Source organism: Schistocerca piceifrons, chromosome 7 (genome assembly GCF_021461385.2).
Source record: "Schistocerca piceifrons isolate TAMUIC-IGC-003096 chromosome 7, iqSchPice1.1, whole genome shotgun sequence".
Lineage (NCBI taxonomy): Eukaryota > Metazoa > Arthropoda > Insecta > Orthoptera > Acrididae > Schistocerca > Schistocerca piceifrons.
In genome coordinates, this window is record NC_060144.1 from 316,768,597 (window position 1) to 316,787,332 (window position 18,736).

Sequence of the window (18,736 nt, forward strand, 5' to 3'; positions counted from 1 at the left end):
TTTAAAACCTAGTGCAAGTCTGTACCAGGTGACTGAGGATGTAGGTTCACTATGCAAAGACTTCACAATGGGAGGCACCATGGTAACAGTGCGTGGGGCAGGCAACAGCATATACAGGAACACTAATTGTTCAGTTGAGGGTGACCTGGTAAGGATAGCTTCAGCAATGAGACATACTGGTGTTCTGAGGCACTATGACTGGCCTCATTTAAACTCTTCTGTTAGGAGAGCTAATTTCGAACTGGAATGGCTTCTTGGATCAGGTATCAGGTCTCATATTGGTGTTGTTCCTGTTGACTTTGTCAGCATGTGGGACTCTACTAGGCATACCCTTCACCTCAACAGGAAAGGGAAGGGAAAATTGCATGGGTTAATAGCAAATGTTCATACAAACAGCCCATAATTGAAACTGGAGATTTTCAGAAATTGACAAGAAATTTTGTCCAACCAGTTGTAATTCAGCCTGTGCACACAATCAGTTATCCTTATTGCATCAGAATATGTGAGGACTGAGAGGTAAGCTTAATGAGTTGCTTATTTGTATTGAAGAATTAGAGTTGAAAAAACCAGTTGATATAATCAGCCTCTCTGAATGTCATATGACAAGTGGTATAGATGTGTTAAGTGTTACAGGATTTAAGTTAGCCTCTTACTTCTGTAGAGAAAATATGGAGAAAGGAGTTGCTACATTTATCAGAAACTGTTTTAATTTCAAGAATATTGATATTAATAAATATTGTTCAGAGCATCACTTAGAAGCATGTGCAGTAGTAGTAGTATTCTATAATAAGTCCTTTATAGTAGTAAGTACATATAGGGCACTTCCAGGAAACTTTAACCTCTTCATAAAACATCTGGAAGCTCTGTTGTCCCATCTCACAGTAAAAAACATGGAAATAGTAGTTGCTGGTGATCTTAATGTAGATTTATTGAAAAGCTCTGTCAGTGAACAATTATTGCAATCAGTAACACTGTCACTCAATTTAATGCCTAGTGTGAACTTTGCAACTAAGGTATGTAAATGCTCTGAGACTGCTGCTGGTGATATCTTTGTAGACAAATCTAGGGAAAAAAGTCATATCACAAAACCTATGCTAAATGGGCTATCTGATCATGACATACAGCAACTTATGTTAAATGTTGAAACATGTCAGGATATAACACCTGTTAAATCTGTGTACAGGAGGGTAATAAAGCAGTTGAAAATTAAGAATTTTAGGAGATTGCTCCAAAACACGAACTGGATAGATGTTTACAATGCTTCTGACTCAAATGGAAAATACAAAGCTTTCATTAATAAAGTTACTTCCTCATTTGGAAATTGTTTTCCCTTAAACGTAACTCAAACCAAATATAAGTCTAAAAATAAACCATGAATTATACAAACAATAGAATAAAGGTATCATGGGGGGCAAAAAGGAAATTATCTACTATCTAGGACAGCCCTGGTGTTAGAATTGTAATGTGTTACAAAGAATACTGCAAAATATTGAAGCAAGTAATCCAGAAATCTAAGCAGCTTCATTATGAGAAAAGTATAATTATATCAGGAATCAAAATAAAAACTGTATGGGATATAGTCAAGACAGACAAACGGGACCATAAAGGAAGAGGAGCAGATAGGCTCTAAAAATAAATGAGATATTGATAACAAGTGCATGTAGTGTTGCAAATCTCTTAAACAAGTACTTTGTTTCTGTTACTGTCAGCTTGAGGTTATCATGTTCAGTAAACAGTGCAATGGAATATCTGAGACTAGTCTCTTCAAATAACTTCAGTGAAATGGAAATGACACTCACTTCTTCCAGAGAAATAGAGTCCATCATAAGTCTTTAAAATCAAAGTATTCTAGTGGTTATGATAACATCAATGAAGTTAATCAAAGAATGTTCATGTTAGTTGAGTTTTTTGTCTTAAGTTACTTGTATAGCCAATCTCTTTATCGGCAGAACATTTTGAGACTGGCTAAAATATACGGAACTTAAGCCTCTTTACAAGAAAGGGGATAAAGAGATACAGTCAAGCTATTGACTGATTTCACTTTTGGCAGATTTTTCAAAAATATCTGAAAAGGTTGTGTTCAAGAGTCGTCTTAAGTATCTAACTGCACATAATATATTGTCCAAGGCACAATTTGGGTTCCGTACGAGTTCCGATGTAGAGAAGGCATTTGTTACACAACAAATTAGAGGCTACTGGTATTTTCTGTGATGTGTCAAAAGCCTTTGGCTGTGTGAATCAGAGCATTCTCTTAAGTAAATTAGAATGTTATAGTGTCATTGGCAGTGTTATAATGGTTTGAGTCTTATAAAACTAACAGAAACCAAAGGGTGTCACTGTGAAATACCTGTGGAGTAAACAGTCAGTCTTCATCTGCTTGGGAATTAATTACATGTGGTGCTCCTCAAGGTTCCACCTTGTGTCAGTTGCTTTTTCTTGTGTACATTGATGACCCCTCATCTGTTACATGCCAAATGCTAAGTTTTGTTTTGTTTGCAGATGATACGAACATTGCAATAAATAGCAAGCCAAGTACAGATTCAGAAATGGCTGCTAATCAAATTTTCATTGACATTAATAAATTGTTTAAAGCTAATTCAGTGTCAGTAAACTTTGAAAAGAACGTGTAAGAGATTTTGTTCCAGCATGTGTGTGTGTAACATATGAAGACTTGCAGATAGCAGAGGCTGACAGTGTTACATTTCTGGGATTACAACTTGATAGTAAATTCAGTTGGGAAGGGCATACCACAGAACTGCTGAAGTACCTAAAAAAGTCTGTATTTGCAATGCAAATGATGTAAATACAAAATGATGTAAATACAAAAACAAACCCAACCACCCAGAACGCCCCATTGTGGCCGATTACTGTGCCCCCACTGAGAGAATGTTTGCTCTTGTAGACCAACACCTTCAACCTATTACCCAGAACCTATCCTCCTATATAAAAGATACCAACCATTTCCTCAATCGTCTTTCCACAGTTCCTGTCCCTTTACCACACGGTGCCCTGCTCGTTACTATTGATGGCGCCTCCCTGTACACTGACATTCCTAATGCCCATGGCCTTACTGCTGTCAAAAACTACCTTTCCAGATGCCCTATGGAATCCAAACCAACAACCTCCTTCCTAGTCTCCATGACCAACTATATTCTTACCCACAATTACTTCTCCTTTGAAGGCATTACCTACAAACAAATCCGCGGTATGGCTATGGGCACCCGCATGGCACCATCCTATGCTAACCTATTCATGGGCCATCTAGAGGAATCCTTCCTAAAAACCCAGAATCCTAAACCCCTCACCTGGTTCAGATTCATTGATGACATCTTTGCTATCTGGATTGAAGGTGAGGACACCTTATTCACATTCCTCCAGAACCTCAACAACTTCTCCCTCATTTGCTTCACCTGGTCCTACTGAACCCAACAAGCCACCTTCCTAGATGTTGACCTTCACCTCAGAGATTGCTACATCGATACTTCCGTCCATATCAAACCTACTAACCACCAGCAATACCTCCACTTTGACAGCTGCCACTCATTCCATACCAAGAAGTCTCTTCCATACAGCCTAGCCACCTGTGGTCGTCACATCTGCAGTGACGAGCAGTCCTTCTCAAAATATACTGAGGGTCTTACTGAAGCCTTCACTGACCATAATTATCCTCCCATCCTTGTACAAAAACAAATCTCCCGTACCATATCTTTCCAGTCTCCCACCAACTCCCAAAGTCTCACAGTCCGGCCACAGAGGAGCATTTCCCTTGTAACTCAGTACCATCCGGGACTGGAGCAACTGAATTACATTCTCTGCCAGAGTTTCAATTACCTCTCGTCATGCCCTGAAATGAGAAGTGTCCCGCCCACTATCCTTCCCACCCCTCCTACCGCGGTATTCCGCCATCCACCGAACCTACACAATATACTCGTCCATCCTTACACAACCCCCAATCCCTTACCTCATGGTCTATACCCCTGTAATAGACCTAGATGCAAGACCTGCCCTATGCATCCTTATACCACCACCTGCTCCAGTCCAGTCACTAACATCACCTATCCCATCAAAGACAGGACTACCTGTGAAAACAGTCATGGGATTTACAAGCTAAGCTGCAACCTCTGTGCTACATTCTATGTAGGCATGACAACCAACAAGCTGTCTGTGCGCATGAACGGCCACCAACAAACTGTGGCCAAGGAACAAGTGGACCACCCTGTTGCTGAACATGCTGCCAAACATGATATCCCTCGCAGATTAAAACTGTGTGCCCGACCGAGACTCGAACTCGGGACCTTTGCCTTTCGCGGGCAAGTGCTCTACCATCTGAGCTACCGAAGCACGACTCACGCCCGGTACTCACAGCTTTACTTCTGCCAGTATCTCCTCTCCTACCTTCCAAACTTTACAGAAGCTCTCCTGCGAACCTTGCAGAACTAGCACTCCTGAAAGAAAGGATATAGCGGAGACATGGCTTAGCCACAGCCTGGGGGATGTTTCCAGAATGAGATTTTCACTCTGCAGCGGAGTGTGCGCTGATATGAAACTTCCTGGCAGATTAAAACTGTGTGCCCGACCGAGACTCGAACTCGGGACCTTTGCCTTTCGCGGGCAAGTGCTCTACCATCTGAGCTACCGAAGCACGACTCACGCCCGGTACTCACAGCTTTACTTCTGCCAGTATCTCCTCTCCTACCTTCCAAACTTTACAGAAGCTCTCCTGCGAACCTTGCAGAACTAGCACTCCTGAAAGAAAGGATATAGCGGAGACATGGCTTAGCCACAGCCTGGGGGATGTTTCCAGAATGAGATTTTCACTCTGCAGCGGAGTGTGCGCTGATATGAAACTTCCTGGCAGATTAAAACTGTGTGCCCGACCGAGACTCGAACTCGGGACCTTTGCCTTTCGCGGGCAAGTGCTCTACCATCTGAGCTACCGAAGCACGACTCACGCCCGGTACTCACAGCTTTACTTCTGCCAGTATCTCCTCTCCTACCTTCCAAACTTTACAGAAGCTCTCCTGCGAACCTTGCAGAACTAGCACTCCTGAAAGAAAGGATATAGCGGAGACATGGCTTAGCCACAGCCTGGGGGATGTTTCCAGAATGAGATTTTCACTCTGCAGCGGAGTGTGCGCTGATATGAAACTTCCTGGCAGATTAAAACTGTGTGCCCGACCGAGACTCGAACTCGGGACCTTTGCCTTTCGGGCAAGTGCTCTACCATCTGAGCTACCGAAGCACGACTCACGCCCGGTACCCCAGGCTGTGGCTAAGCCATGTCTCCGCTATATCCTTTCTTTCAGGAGTGCTAGTTCTGCAAGGTTCGCAGGAGAGCTTCTGTAAAGTTTGGAAGGTAGGAGAGGAGATACTGGCAGAAGTAAAGCTGTGAGTACCGGGCGTGAGTCGTGCTTCGGTAGCTCAGATGGTAGAGCACTTGCCCGCGAAAGGCAAAGGTCCCGAGTTCGAGTCTCGGTCGGGCACACAGTTTTAATCTGCCAGGAAGTTTCATATCAGCGCACACTCCGCTGCAGAGTGAAAATCTCATTCTGGATGATATCCCTCATCTTAATGACTGCTTCACAGCCTGTGCCATATGGATCCTTCCCACCAACACCAGCTTTTCTGAATTGCGCAGGTGGGAACTTTCCCTATAATACATCCTACGCTCCCATAACCCTCCTGACCTCAACCTTCATTAGTCACTGTCCTCACCAATCCAGTCCTCTCCATGTTCCCATTCCAGCACTACACAGCTGTCATTTCACCGCCACACCCAGTCTTTTAATTTCTTTTATTTCTCTCCTTTCCGCTACTTATCCCCTCCCCCCTCTGCACCTTTTCTCCTGCCCTCCGTCTAAACTGCAACACTTGACTGTCCGCCACTCCCACCATACTATCCCTCCCCTTCCCCGCCCCAGCCTCCTCCTTACCCCCACCCAGTTGCCACTCCCATCATGCACTGGTGCTGCTGTTCGCAGTGTGGTCTCAGCTCTCCGAGACTGCAGATGTGTGTGCAAGTTGTGTTTATGTGAGTGTATGTGTGCGTGTATGTATGTGTGTCTACTGCTGACAAAGGCTTTAATGGCAGAAAGCTTTAATTGTGTGAATCTTTTTATTGTTCCTATTGCGACTCAGCATCTCCGCTATATAGTGACTAGCAACTTTCCTTCTCTGGTATTGTTACATTCCATCCTGGATTTTCCATTGTTTGATTTTTGCAACAGGTAAAATAGTCAGCCAGCAGTTTTTTGCAATTTGGTATGTGAGGTATAGCAATTACCTGTTGGAAAATGAGAAATTAATCACAGGCATACTTGCAGCCCTGCACTATATAAAGTTCCCAACATTTTTTTTAAAAAAAGTACTTAAGCAAGTGAAAACATTCTCTTCCAACAAAGCAGTGCACTTATTTCATTTGGTGGATATAGCCACGGTCATGTTCCTGAGTAGTTGTCTTGATGGATTTGTCATCCACACTGTTCTCTAGGTTTAATGCTTCTCTACCATTCCTTCATAAACTATATTACTTAATGATATGAAATTGACATATAATAAAAATGTCTTGGTATCAAGGAAACTCCTGTTTAGCTGAACTCAAGTGCATCCCCCCCCCTCACCCCCTGTTCCCCACGCACATTGGGTAGAATGAATAAACAAGGTAATTATTGGAGAAAGGGATCTGGTCAAATGAAGACAAATTTAAGAGATAATTTGTATGACACTGAACAGAATTAAATAATTTAAAGTATCTGGCTTTGTAGTCACTTTTTATGCTGTAGTGAAAAGTGGTGGTTTTGTGTTACAGACTCTGACAAACTTAGTGGAGCGATGTCCCCTGATTGAAGTCCTGAAATTGCCTGTGAGCTTCATGACAACTGAGTGCTTGGCAGAACTGATCGCACATTTGAAATATCTTCAGGCACTCAGTCTCCATGTGGACATCAGCAATTGGTATTCACAGCCTGTGGTCCTGCAGCCCTTAGCAAGAAACTGCAGCCGGCTTTGCAAGCTTAATCTGTGGTGTTTCACCCTTTCTGACATTGGATATTTATTTAAAGCACAGCCACCTTTGGAAGAACTGTCCCTTCGCTGGACAACTGAGGAAAAGAGGTTAGTTTGTGCATAGGAGATCATTATTGTTTCTTTGAGTAAAATATAAATTACATAAAAGTCACAAGTGTGTAATATTTTATTAAGTAAAATGGAGTATTATGTTTAGTGCTCTGCCCACTTTGAGTAGCATGCGAGGGGGTACCCAAAAGGAACTCAACTAATATTGTAGTGTGCAAAGTTTTTGTAATACCATGTTCTGTTTAGGAGTATACAGAGCTACCATTCCCAAGTCATTAAGCCAAGCATCATTGCTAAGAAAGGTTGCATGATTTTTTTTATTGACAGTTGTTTTTTGTGCATGTTGTTTTGTTAATGGCTGATTGTCATGAACATGCTGACTTATGAAATTTCGCTTCTTGCTCGGAAAAACTGGCACAGGAACTCTTTAAATGTTAAAAATGGTTTACAAGAAACTCAAATCTTTGAGTTGTTTTCCCACTTCAAAAGACGAGAAATATCTGTTTATTGCAAATCTTTCTCTGGTCGTCCTTCCATGGTCTTACCAATGTAAAAGTTCCTAACCAGTGCAGAAGTTGAAAACATTCACAAAATCATCCTGGAAGACTAACAACAGACCATTGAAGAAGTTGTGAAGCAGTGAAGAATGACATGGAGTTCATTTCAGCAAATTTTAATGGAAGATTTGGCAATGAAAAGTGTGGCTGCCAGTTTCATACCTTGACTGCTAACTGCAGAATGGAAATAGTGTCACAAGGAAGCATGCTGTGCTTTGAAACACAAATTCCAAAATGAACCAAGCTTTTTTCTAAAGTCATTACAGAGAACAAATTATGGTGCTATTCTTACGACACTGAAAAGGAGCAACACTGAAGCCAGTGGAAGACCTCAGATTTGCCTCATCTCAGAAGAGCTCGTCAAATGAAGTCAAATATCATATATAAAAACAAAGATGAGGTGACTTACCGAACGAAAGCGCTGGCAGGTCGATAGACACACAAACAAACACAAACATACACACAAAATTCAAGCTTTCGCAACAAACTGTTGTCTCATCAGGAAAGAGGGAAGGAGAGGGGAAGACGAAAGGAAGTGGGTTTTAAGGGAGAGGGTAAGGAGTCATTCCAATCCCGGGAGCGGAAAGACTTACTTTCGCATCCCGCAATTACCCTCCTGACCTGGTACAGAAGCAAATAACCAGAGCCACTTCCTCGTCCCCTCAAACCCAGAATCCCCCACAGAAGAACCACAAAAGTGCCCCACTTGTGACAGGATACTTTCCGGGACTGGACCAGACTCTGAATGTGGCTCTCCAGCAGGGATACGACTTCCTCAAATCCTGCCCTGAAATGAGATCCATCCTTCATGAAATCCTCCCCACTCCGCCAAGAGTGTCTTTCCGCCGTCCACCTAACCTTCGTAACCTGTTAGTTCATCCCTATGAAATCCCCAAACCACCTTCCCTACCCTCTGGCTCCTATCCTTGTAACCGCCCCCGATGCAAAACCTGTCCCATGCACCCTCCCACCACCACCTACTCCAGTCCTGTAACCCGGAAGTTGTACACGATCAAAGGCAGAGCCACGTGTGAAAGCACCCACGTGATTTACCAACTGACCTGCCTACACTGTGATGCATTCCATGTGGGAATGACCAGCAACAAACTGTCCATTCGCATGAATGGACACAGGCAGACAGTGTTTGTTGGTAATGAGGATCACCCTGTGGCTAAACATGCCTTGGTGCACAGCCAGCACATCTTGGCACAGTGTTACACCGTCCGGGTTATCTGGATACTTCCCACCAACACCAACCTATCCGAACTCCGGAGATGGGAACTTGCCCTTCAGTATATCCTCTCTTCTCGTCATCCGCCAGGCCTCAATCTCCGCTAATTTCAAGTTGCCGCCACTCATACCTCACCTGTCTTTCAACAACTTCTTTGCCTCTACACTTCTGCCTCGACTGACATCTCTGCCCAAACTCTTTGTCTTTAAATATGTCTGCTTGTGTCTGTATGTGTGGATGGATATGTGTGTGTGTGCGAGTGTATACCTGTCCTTTTTTCCCCCTAAGGTAAGTCTTTCCGCTCCCGGGATTGGAATGACTCCTTACCCTCTCCCTTAAAACCCACTTCCTTTCGTCTTCCCCTCTCCTTCCCTCTTTCCTGATGAGGCAACAGTTTGTTGCGAAAGCTTGAATTTTGTGTGTATGTTTGTGTTTGTTTGTGTGTCTATCGACCTGCCAGCGCTTTCGTTTGGTAAGTCACCTCATCTTTGTTTTTATATATAATTTTTCCCACGTGGAATGTTTCCTTCTATTATAATGAAGTCAAATATCAGAATGAAGCTGATTACTTTTTTTTGATGTGTTAGGAGTTGTCCATCAGGAGTTTGTTCCAAAGGGGCAGGGAGCTACCACTTCAATTTCCAGCCACATAGAAAAAATTTAGAGTCCAGAAAACTAGCCATTTATATCATTATTTAAAAAGTTGCTGGCACATTTGTGTTTGATCTATCTAGATGAAAATAAATGAAACAGAACTAAATAGAAATTACAGCAGCAGTATCTGTAGAAACAATATTAGTGCCAAAAAATTGGAGCAGATTTACAGCTTACCTGAGTTTGAATCTTCTTCAGATATTTTTTCCTCCAATCCAGAATCATTGAATTCTTGCTCTGTAGCTTCCAAAACATCTTGCTCGCTCAACAAACCTGACATATTTGTAGCAGAATTACAGCAGGCAGCCAAATCTAATGAAAATGCACACAAATCTCATAACAAAGCAAGCACACAGTGGCTCAGTCAGTTGGAGCAACTCTTACATTTACTGCTGCTTCTTTCGAAATAATTCTAGAAATTGACAACAGAAGATAGCACATGTCGAGGGACAGGTAATGAGATGTCCATACATTCTTTTCATATGAAACTACAGTAGTCCAGTTTTCGAGTGATAAGTGGCTCATACTTCATGAACGTTGCGGTCTGAGATATACTCCTTTCAGTGTGGTGTACTGGCTCCCATTGTGCTCTGCCTTGGTTGCCAAAGGTTTTACTAGGCTTTTTGCCTGAATGTTTTGAAAAGATTGCATAACAATTTTTGGTGGAAGAGACCTGATTTTTCCTGTTGAGTGACTTGTTTTTAGCAGAAATGGAGAATAACATGTTATTACATTATATCTGTTACAATTTTTACATAAGCTTCTTTAAGGGAGTCACTTACAACATTGCTGTCTGCTGTGTTAGCACCATCATTCACCACCATGGGATGAAAAGTATTGCCCATGAAGTCTTGTCCTTCAGTTTTTGGAACAGGAAGAAGTGACATGGGACAAGCTCATGCGAATAGAGTGGATGCGAGAATACTTGTGCTGTGTGACGTGTGTCCTCTGAGGTCACAGAGGTGAAATGACCCATATTGCTGAAGAAAGTAGCCACCATCTTCTTTCTATAGCTCCACTTGCACCATTTGCAGAATGGCTTAAAACCCATTGGTGAGAGAACACTTGAGGTTCAAAATGTGACTCTTTCATGGTACCAGTATCTGAACAGGAACGCAATCTCCTCGCTTTAAAGTGCCTACAGTGCAGACCCAGATCCTCGCATATGGTGTATCAGACAGTGCTGCCAAGATCCCAGCTGTGTGTGATGGCAGGAGATGCAGCAGTCCTGGGTCCTTAGATTTTTGAATTTTTTAATTGTAGGTGCTGTAGCAGTGAAGACAGCTGGAGGGCTGTGGTGTTGGTGTCATTGACTATGGTATTTATGTCAGTAGGCTGGTATCAGCAGTGGGAGATGTGTCCACTGTCAGAGAAGTGACATTGCTGTCAACTTTAGCCAACACAGTGTAAAAATGACACTGCTTGTTGCACAAACAAGCTGACAGTGATTGCAGTGCCATCGCTGTGATAGGCCTTTAGTGATAGCAGCTAGGATGTTGAAGAGTAGGTGCCTCATATGCATACTAGTAAGGTGCCACCTGTGCAACTGGTGGAGTGAATGGCAGTGCAAGTGCTGGAATACCCTTAGAAAAGGCTTGTCTCTGTGTCACCTCTGTTGTCACATGTGAGCTGCTACCACAAATATATGTTTTAATTGCACAAGTGACTCAGGGCCTAGAGTCTGACCTCAACCCTAACAGCCATAAAGACCCTGCACTGCAGTTAATTGACCAGCTGCAACAAAATATTGTGTGACCCTGTCAACTGTGGTGATAATGATGGTGGGAGCAACTGTGCATGCTGGTGCTGAGGGCTGGACTGTGCCTGCTGCTGGTGATGGCAGCTATGACCATCAGTACTGCATCACTGGCCATCGATGAAATACTAAACAATGCTGTTGTTGCCGACAGCTGCTGTGATGCAGAACAACTGTTGCTAATGGCAGTGGCAGGCAGACCAGTGAGGGCGTTGCCCTGTTTTCCTGGTCAGTCACTGTAGGAGCCGCAGCAGTATTTAGTCTGACACAGTTGTGGAAGCATCAGTGATAGTTTCATTAATAGAGGGGACACGAATAATGTTTATCAACTGTAGATGTATGATGGAGATATTGCCGTTCTGCTTAAAGTTTGTAATGCTTGTTGAGGAACCTGACAAGAGCTCCTGCATTCCTTACCCAAGAAAAGGAATGTATTGCAAGTGTGATTACCTGGATCAGGACAACAAAAATGAAAATTGCTGTTATCTTGTGAGTAAAATAGTACAGGAAGAATCGTATTAGCAGTACCTGAAAGAATGGATGGAGGTTTTCAAGACTGGTAAGAAGTGGGTTTCTGTGGTGACTTTGTAACACAGTCTCACTAGATACCTGTATTAGAAATTTTGAACCCAAAAACTTGGACATTGTCTAAACAAAATCTGTTGTTGATGGTAGCATAACTCCCAGCCATAATGGAAAGTGAATGTGATATTTTTTGTATTCTGAGTTAACTGCTGTTTCTCCTACAAATGGAATGTGATTGGGTCCATCACCAAACAAATGATGTGGTAAAGGGAGGAACACTAGTGTAGTGAAACAGTGGTATATCACTGTGTTTTTAGTTTGCTCATGGCTCAGAGTCTACATGGGAGGTAATGGTTGGTTGTCTAGGCGAAGTACAATTTGAAATGTCTGGGATGTTGAGATAGTGCTAGTCTCCTACCAATGTAATACTATATTAATTTCCATATCCTTTGCAAAATGAAAAACTTTAAAGAGTTGTTTGTGTCTGTGACATACTGCCACAATCTGCCCCCATTCTGACATCGGTGCTCATTTCACTATAAACAATTTCGATAGAACTCATATCTGCAGTTGGGTCCTGTTGCTATCATGGGATCAGAGAAGAAGGACAGTTGTGCTGCATGGGAGCAGTCACTGCACAGATAGGAGCACCTCTGTTGGCAGTATAATGGTGCATCACTGAAATCTTCAAGCCCATTGACAGTGAACTTTTGGAAGGATTATTCTGAAAGTTACATTCTTCAAATGACTATCATGAATTCCTGTAATTGCTGCGTGGCAGTCTGTGTAATTACAAATGCCTGAGAAATTGATAATACCTCTTCTAACAATGGATTGGTGGGATTCCGCACTGCCCTGGACCACATTATTTTGGTGCCTCAGGCAGTTTTGACAGGGCATTAATGACTTGTGATTTATAAAGATAGTGTTAGGATGGGAGGGGTCCAAGAAGAGTAGCTGTGTCATAAGGAAACATTTATAGCATGAAAAAGAGTGTTGCTGTTCATGAATTCTTCATCCAGAATTATCCTTACAAACAAATCACAAATATGCATTGTGGTGTAACATATCACTCCCCAGAGTGGTGTGCAACCCTATGTCTATGTAGCCAATGAATGGTGGTCACAGTTGTTATAACCATATAATAATTTAGTAGTTAAGAATTGAAAGCTGTTTGTGGGTTTATGTCATCTACAGTTTGTCATCTCATTTGTATAACTTCCATGAGTCGGCATCTCACTTTGGAGAAAATGCATGTGCCATGACAATGCTGAATTACTTCACAGGATAACGGATGTTGTCTGGAGAACTGTTATAAATGCCATTGGTTTAATGCCAGTCTCTTTGGCATTTATTTACTGGCAGTGCTCTGATAAATGTTGTGTGTAACAAGAAAAGTTATTGTAAATTTGAAATATAATACATATGTGTTATTCATAATGAGAAAAGTTACTGTACATTTGAGAAATACTATAGGGAGAAATTGAATTAAAAGATACTTCTTATTCATTGGTAGAATCTGGTTGAAGATTCTTCAATTGTAGCACGAGCACAGCTGCGGTGATAACACAGTCAACCGAGCTACATTGGCACAGTCCAGCAAGAAAACTAAATTACAGGTTGTGACAATAATGGATCAGAGGGTATCACAGAGTGTAGCTGTATCTTCCAAAACAGCACCTCCTCAAACATTGACTGTGCTGGAATCGGCCGTGTTCCAGTGCTCAGACTGACAATACTCTGATCTGTCTCCCCTAAGTCTAACACACTCAGAAATTTTAAGGTAACTGGAACCAGAAATACTCTTGACTTATCGACTTCATTCCTTTTAGTCCGATGTGGAGCATAGGGCACTTATTAGAGCTCTCCATCTGACCCTGTTCGTTGACACCTTCTGGATGTTACTCCAGGAGTGGCCAACGGCTGCCACCTCAGCTTCAACAGTCCTGTGCCAGGTCAACCTTGGTCTGCCTCTCCTCCTTGCGGGTTCCATTCTAAAGCCTGCTTTGGAATATGTTGCGGGTCTCTTCTCAGGACATGTCCAATCCATCTTCATTTCCTTTCTTTTATGGTTATCTCGGCTTTCCATTGTTGGATGCGTGCCATAATTCTTGGTTTGAGATAACATTTAGCCAGTGTACTCCCAGTATAGTCATAAAATATTTAGTGATGAAGGTTTTTACTCTTGTTTTAACCTGAGAGAAATGGAGAGGTATGCAGTGGACTCTTCTGTCCCAGACTTTCAAGTATATGAGTGAGATGCTTAAGGAATTGGAAGTAGAATCTTAGAGAGTTGGATTAAAAATAAACATTGCTAAGACTGAAAAGCATAGGATGAACAGTAAGAACAAGAATGCACTAGCCATGAAAGAAGAAGAGATTGAGAAGGTGAAGAGCTATTGTTATGTGGGAAGTATTGTTTCCAAAAATGGAGGGGCGGCAGAAGACGTCGAAGTAGGATCAAAAAGGCAAAAGGGGCCTTTGCTCAGTTGCGACCAGTTTGGACATCTCGTGAAATATTGATGAAGGTAAAGCTTAAAATCTCTGACTCAAATGTAAAATCTGTTCTCTTTTATGGGTGTGAGACGTGGAAGGTGACAGCACAAATTAAAACAAGAAATACTCTACCTCTCTTCAACTTGGTGGAACATTATGTTCACACATGCAGGTAATTACCCAGAAACTATAACATTACCCATTAACTCAAATCAAACAGATTACCACTGATAAAATATTCTCCTAAACAAAGTGAACAACTTCTGATGTGTTTCTACCTATTAATGCAGTGGTTCCCAACCTGGGAGAAACTACCCCCTGAGGGGTAAAATGAAATTTTCTGAGAGGTAAAAACTAAAAAATTCATTTCTGTTTCTGTTGTGAAACTAAATTATTTTCAAAAGATCTTTACTATTATCACAGTTTTGTAAGTCCCTAATGTTGATTATATAAGTTATCAATAATTATGTTTTCTCAGTTAGTAGCATTGATGTGGTGGAGGTTACAGGTTCCTCACATAGTTCACCCATTACACAGATGTTGTGCTTTGTCCTGTACATTGCTGATGATAAAAGTGAGACATATATGTACCAAATGCTAAACATCTCACAAAAACAAATGCTAAATATCTCACAAAAATGTCTTTTCCATGTTGTCGATATCATCTGCAGTAATCCAGAAATTGCTTTATTACTTGCTTCAAAACAGATAAATGAATTAATTGACAGCATGACACAGCAATAACTTCATAGGGCCTATTATAGTGCTGGACATAGTTTTATTATTATTATTATTATTAGAGTGGTTAAGAGACAAAGCATTAACAACATGAAGTCATCAGGTTCAGAAGTAAGGAGAGCAGCTATGAAGTGATTTGTGAACAGTAAGTATAGTGCACACATCTGAACTTGTTTGACTTTAAATGGGGTTGCACTGTGCAGGTCAAGCAAGTGCTGCAAAGGAGAGGAGAAATGCAGGGGAAGCATGTTTTGTAACAAGTGTGTTTCTCATTGTGAATAGTTAGCTTTCTTTTCTGAGAAAGAGTTGTGGGTAGCACTTGTGATGCACCATGAATTCCTTCATCATTCACACGCATGCACTTACACGCGCAAGCTTGCGCGCGCGCGCGCCCACACACACACACACACACACACACACACACACACACACACACACACACACACACACAAACAATCACAATCAAAATCAAACTAAATATTATCCATCTTTCATCATTTTAAAAATAAAAGTGTTCCAAGAAAAGTCTTTCATTCTACAATTTAGTTAGGTGCTAAAGTTGGTGATAATGTGGGGGATTGGGGGGGAGGCGGGGCAACAGATGGCAGTGGGGATGAGGGTACTAGCTAATGTCTGATTGCACTCAGGGGTAATGATCTAAGAAAGGTTGGGAAGCACTGTACTAATGCAATGGTGGTTAATGCATAATGCGCAAAATTCATCGGCAGACCATAACATTTCACATGAGATCAAATGCGGAACAACAAAACATGCAAATGTAGGTAAACATTTACAGACTACATAAATAAACATTGGCAATTAAAAGCAAATGAAAAGAAATCAAAACTGTTTAACGCATATCTCATTTGTATCAGTAACTACTGGTTGTGAAAATGACTGACTTGAAAATTAATGGGTTTACAAAGTTACTATAGTTATGGAAAGAAGTAATTAAGCAAATGAAACCTAGTTTAACTACTATTCTGAATGTTATTGAAAATAGTGCTGAATAGTATTGCAAACAACAATTTACAACTATGTAAAATGAATGGCAAAAAAATTATTATTGTTCCTATATAAGGAGTTTTTACATCACTGATTAGAATGATGTAGTTTGTGGCATCTCTCAGCCCATGTTTTTTCAAAGCAGTTCCCACTTTGCTGATGCTGCTGGCGGTCTGTCGATATCCGCATCATTAGTCCATGGTTCTTGGGTGTGTGATCCAATAATTGCTGTCATATTGCTGAACTCCTTGATAATAAGTGCCTGTTGTGAATCTAACAGGAACACTTGATATTTGTAGAATTAATTCCAATCTGTGTATCTGCAAGCAATGACTTCTTTCTATTAATACTTGATGTAACGTGATGTCGTAATGTTTGTTACACAGTGTAGCCACAGTTTTCAGATTTATGCTTTATGCTCACAGTGCAGTGATTTCCACAGTACATTCATCTGCACTACAAAAATAAATAAAGTCGATTGTACTGTAAATCATTAATTAGCAGTTTTACCTGAGCAATGAGTGCCATGCATAAATGTCTATGTGATCACTTCAATAACACGGCAGTCAGCACACTCTACATTCACAGTTAAGACTTCTTTGTATCAATATAAGACAAGTAATTGCACTACATATTTTCTGTTTGATTTCACAATCCATACTACACACTAAATAGTTTGTGCTGGCTGCAATAAAAAACAGTAACTTTACAGCATGAACTTAGCTTACTGGTATGCACCACAAAGTTTTATGTTTAATGAGCTAAAACACAGTTCCCCAGTCATTTAATCACTGTACACACTGAGATTGTAAATGTAGTACTGTCCAACCATTGACATATTTCACAGGCCAAAAACACATTGTGTAACAGTACATAAGTGACACGACAATCACCTCCACTCTCCTTCTCACTCCCGACTCTTTGTTGATGCCATCTCTTTTGACATATCAGTTTGATTCTGCATTGCTCGTACACCTTGCTTCACATAACACTTTCAAAAACTTTGATTACATTGATTTGCAGTTTTCTACAAAATCACAGTTTCATATTAGTCTGTCCATAGAAAATGAATTCAAATAAAATGTTAACAAATAAGAAAGTATACAACACAATAATAATTGAAAATGGCAGTAAACAGAAACATAACCATCCCATGAATTAAATTTACAAAACTCATTCTAAAATAAACTTTTCAGTGTATGACAAAGATAAAGCAGGAAAGAAGTAAAAGAAAATATAGTAAGAGGGAAAAAATGTATATCAGCCTGTAATCTTATCTTCACAAGATGTAGCAGTTCAGAGATTCGAGATAATATACACTCCTGGAAATGGAAAAAAGAACACATTGACACCGGTGTGTCAGACCCACCATACTTGCTCCGGACACTGCGAGAGGACTGTACAAGCAATGATCACACGCACGGCACAGCGGACACACCAGGAACCGCGGTGTTGGCCGTCGAATGGCGCTAGCTGCGCAGCATTTGTGCACCGCCGCCGTCAGTTTCAGCCAGTTTGCCGTGGCATACGGAGCTCCATCGCAGTCTTTAACACTGGTAGCATGCCGCGACAGCGTGGACGTGAACCGTATGTGCAGTTGACGGACTTTGAGCGAGGGCGTATAGTGGGCATGCGGGAGGCCGGGTGGGCGTACCGCCGAATTGCTCAACACGTGGGGCGTGAGGTCTCCACAGTACATCGATGTTGTCGCCAGTGGTCGGCGGAAGGTGCACGTGCCCGTCGACCTGGGACCGGACTGCAGCGACGCACGGATGCACGCCAAGACCGTAGGATCCTACGCAGTACCGTAGGGGACCGCACCGCCACTTCCCAGCAAATTAGGGACACTGTTGCTCCTGGGGTATCGGCGAGGACCATTCGCAACCGTCTCCATGAAGCTGGGCTACGGTCCCGCACACCGTTAGGCCGTCTTCCGCTCACGCCCCAACATCGTGCAGCCCGCCTCCAGTGGTGTCGCGACAGGCGTGAATGGAGGGACGAATGGAGACGTGTCGTCTTCAGCGATGAGAGTCGCTTCTGCCTTGGTGCCAATGATGGTCGTATGCATGTTTGGCGCCGTGCAGGTGAGCGCCACAATCAGGACTGCATACGACCGAGGCACACAGGCCCAACACCCGGCATCATGGTGTGGGGAGCGATCTCCTACACTGGCCGTACACCACTGGTGATCGTCGAGGGGACACTGAATAGTGCACGGTACATCCAAACCGTCATCGAACCCATCGTTCTACCATTCCTAGACCGGCAAGGGAACTTGCTGTTCCAACAGGACAATGCACGTCCGCATCTATCCCGTGCCACCCAACGTGCTCTAGAAGGTGTAAGTCAACTACCCTGGCCAGCAAGATCTCCGGATCTGTCCCCCATTGAGCATGTTTGGGACTGGATGAAGCGTCGTCTCACGCGGTCTGCACGTCCAGCACGAACGCTGGTCCAACTGAGGCGCCAGGTGGAAATGGCATGGCAAGCCGTTCCACAGGACTACATCCAGCATCTCTACGATCGTCTCCATGGGAGAATAGCAGCCTGCATTGCTGCGAAAGGTGGATATACACTGTACTAATGCCGACATTGTTCATGCTCTGTTGCCTGTGTCTATGTGCCTGTGGTTCTTTCAGTGTGATCATGTGATGTATTTGACCCCAGGAATGTGTCAATAAAGTTTCCCCTTCCTGGGAC

The 18,736-nt window shown here is 42.3% G+C and overlaps 1 protein-coding gene across 1 annotated transcript in view; it reads left to right on the plus strand.

Annotated features, from left to right (window-relative positions):
* LOC124804670 overlaps positions 1-18,736 on the plus strand; it is a 221,407-nt gene that overhangs the window by 130,184 nt on the left and 72,487 nt on the right. Inside the window, exon 7 of the mRNA XM_047264912.1 lies at positions 6,809-7,113. Coding sequence (XP_047120868.1) covers positions 6,809-7,113 — 305 coding nt within the window. The remainder of the gene's footprint in view (positions 1-6,808; positions 7,114-18,736) is intronic.